General features: G+C 48.3%; 1 protein-coding gene across 1 annotated transcript; it reads right to left on the minus strand.

The window, feature by feature from the left end:
• Positions 1–1,510: 1,510 nt before the first annotated feature.
• Positions 1,511–2,436, minus strand: LOC100835797. The gene has a single exon (XM_003561108.4). It carries the CDS (start codon positions 2,183–2,185, stop codon positions 1,763–1,765), a length of 423 nt encoding a protein of 140 aa, XP_003561156.1. The 5' UTR covers positions 2,186–2,436; the 3' UTR covers positions 1,511–1,762.
• Positions 2,437–2,868: the final 432 nt, after the last annotated feature.

A 2,868-nucleotide genomic window follows, 5' to 3' on the forward strand; every position in this document is an offset into this window, starting at 1 on the left:
GATGACGGGGTTGTAGGCTAGCCTATCCACTCGCGGAGCAGCGGGTCGGAGCTGTTGCGAGGGTACGCGATATTTTGCACGGCGTTGGCGGTCGAGCCGAGAATATCTGTTTACATGATGACCGGCATGATCGCTTCTTCAAGTGCGGCCCAGTTGATGAGGACGCAGGAGACCGAGTGACCCCAGACGATGTTGAGTCTGGTGGAGTGGTATGGATCTTGCTGGTAGAAAAGGGGGTACAACCCTTCCTAGTACATGGGCGTTGCATAAAAGAATGAATGTCGTACGTGTTATACATGGTTGGTTCTAGAAGAAGAGGCAACAATAGCAATAGTTTGTGACTTACCGTTTGGATCTACACCCGAGCCAAAAACGCCATGGGGGCAAAAAGACCCCCCACCCATCCGGGGCACTGGCCTGGGGGCAACCCACACGCACACTACAAAGTGAAAATTTAGTGGTATTCCATTGATAATTGTCAGCTTTCTTAAAACACATAAGTGCATTTAAATATCTTCTAACAAATATATATATTCCATGCGTCAGAGCACGTGTTTCCATAATGAGATAATTAACCAAGTATTATTAGTTCAATAAATAATAAAGTTGCAGGACACAAAATCATACATCATCTCCCGCCCCCCTCAATTCCTTGTTTGTACTACCAAAACAAGAATCAGTGGCATCCCACATTGAACCATGTTAACAGCTCCAGTGCTCAGTTCTAGGTTATCCCATACAAGTATATAACACATAACTGGCTCAATGTACGCAGCATTGCCATGAATTCGGTTTTTTGACGAAACAGCGCAACGAGCTATTTATTGCCAATAGAGGGGTTGAGAGAATCAAACCCGAAAGAAAAATACACAGTTAAATACATAAAAGAGGAACTAGAAAGAGGGAGGTACAAGGCTAACAAGAAAAACTAGGAATCAAGAAACGTCATCAGATCCAGAGACCAACTCTCCGATACCGGCACCCGCCTTGATCTAAAAGGACAAAAACCGCAGACGACCGAAGATGCTTGTGTTGAAAGAGGCGTCGGTTCCGCTCCTTCCAAGTCTCCCAGAAGGTGAGAATGATAAGAGAAGCCGTGCTACCTTGCCATGGATTCTGACAAAAAAAGTCAAGAAATTGGGTACAAAACACATCTCATGAGATATATATCAGGACGGATTTGATATCAAAGTATCGTGTTTCTGACTAGTCAATTTTGATACGATACATGTTGCCTCTTGGTTCAGGACAGAAATGCTTCAATTTTGATACGATACAGGTCAAGCAACTTGCAGTCCTGTATACTTTGTATATGATGTTGGGTCCTTTTGAGTCTTTCATCCATGTACTACAGTACATCCCAGTCCAGATTTATTCTGAAAACTGGTGTTCAAAGAGTGTGTACTCTGTGCCGTCTGTTCGGGAACTGCTTTCGTCCCCCCTATTGTCTGTTGCTTAAAATTCTCTGTTCAATTTGTGTCCCCAGCGGCAGCGACAGATGTCGAAAGACTAACATCAACTGATGCTCAGAGATCTCTCGTTTATTGATAATCTGATTGCAACAACTCATTACATCGACCACTGAACAAGTGTGTGAACACGAAGCAGGAAGTTCGAGACGCTTATTTCTGGCACTACTACTAGTAGTAAATAAACTGACGACCTTTTACTACACAAGTACGATACAGATTACAGACTACAGAGAGGACGTGGGTTCCATTATTCTACGATGTGAAGGAAACTAAACTGAAGAAGCTCTTGGCTAGTTATTGCTGTTGCTGCCATTAGCGTTAGCGTTGAGGTTGGCGTTGGCCATGTCGATGGCAGGCCGCTCGACGTCCTCCATCTCTTCTTCCCGGACGAACACCGTCTGGTCCAGCACCGACGAGCCGCCGTTGACCGGTGGTGTGGAAGTCGTCGTGTCGGTCCCGGCGTCGGCGGGGACGAAGACGCCCGTCTCTCCGTCGGGCACCCACTCGCCGGCGTCCGGCGCGCCGCCGCCGACAACCGCGACGACTGTCTCGGTCTGCTGGGGGTTCAGGTCCACCAGCTCCTCCACGTCCTTGCGGTTCAGCGCCGCCTCCACCTGCGCCCCCGTCGCCGTGGCCATCGCCGGCCCGGTGCGTAGTCCGGCGGCCCGGCGGCCGCCCAAGACGGCGCCGGCGGTCAGTGCTCGCGCGGCCATAGATGGATAGATCGAGCTGATTGAGCTCTTCCTTCCCTTTCTCCTGCAGCAGAGCAGAAACAGAACAGAGCAGAGCGCAGAGAGAAGGTGTAGTATGCGTGTGTGTCTCAGACAAACAGAGTGAGTGAGTGAGTAGTAGTCCGTACGAGGAGAGTACTAGTAGTAGTACGAGTCGAGCCTATCCAATCGGCGGTGAGCGGTGGCTTCAATTTATTTGTTCACCGCCTGACGCGCCCCATGGAAGCCGGTGGTACTACCTCCGTCGGCCTATTAGCTTTTCTTTTAACCCTACTACAAACTACCTTATTAATATATAATTATATAAAGTAGACTCATATCCGTTATATTTCTACTATTTTTACTAGAGATTTTTGCTTATGATTATAATTTTGATCACATTAGTCACATATTCATCCAGTAATTTCTGATCAAATATTTGATTAACCGAACACTAACATGCAAGTATTGGTTGGACGGAGGAAGTAGCTGGCTAGTCGGTGAGAAATGGCGTGGCGACACGTGGGGCGCCTCCTCGAGGCCACGGCGTGGGGTGGTCGGCGCTCTAGCTCCTCGTGGAACGAGACAGCGGGCCGACAAGCCTGGTAGTGGTAAAGAAAAAAGAATTCCCAGAGGATCCGGTGCTTCCAGCACCTGGTAATTTGTGTACGTGGGTAAAATCGCAA

The sequence above is a fragment of the Brachypodium distachyon genome, chromosome 1 (genome assembly GCF_000005505.3).
Source record: "Brachypodium distachyon strain Bd21 chromosome 1, Brachypodium_distachyon_v3.0, whole genome shotgun sequence".
NCBI classification, from domain to species: Eukaryota; Viridiplantae; Streptophyta; class Magnoliopsida; order Poales; family Poaceae; genus Brachypodium; species Brachypodium distachyon.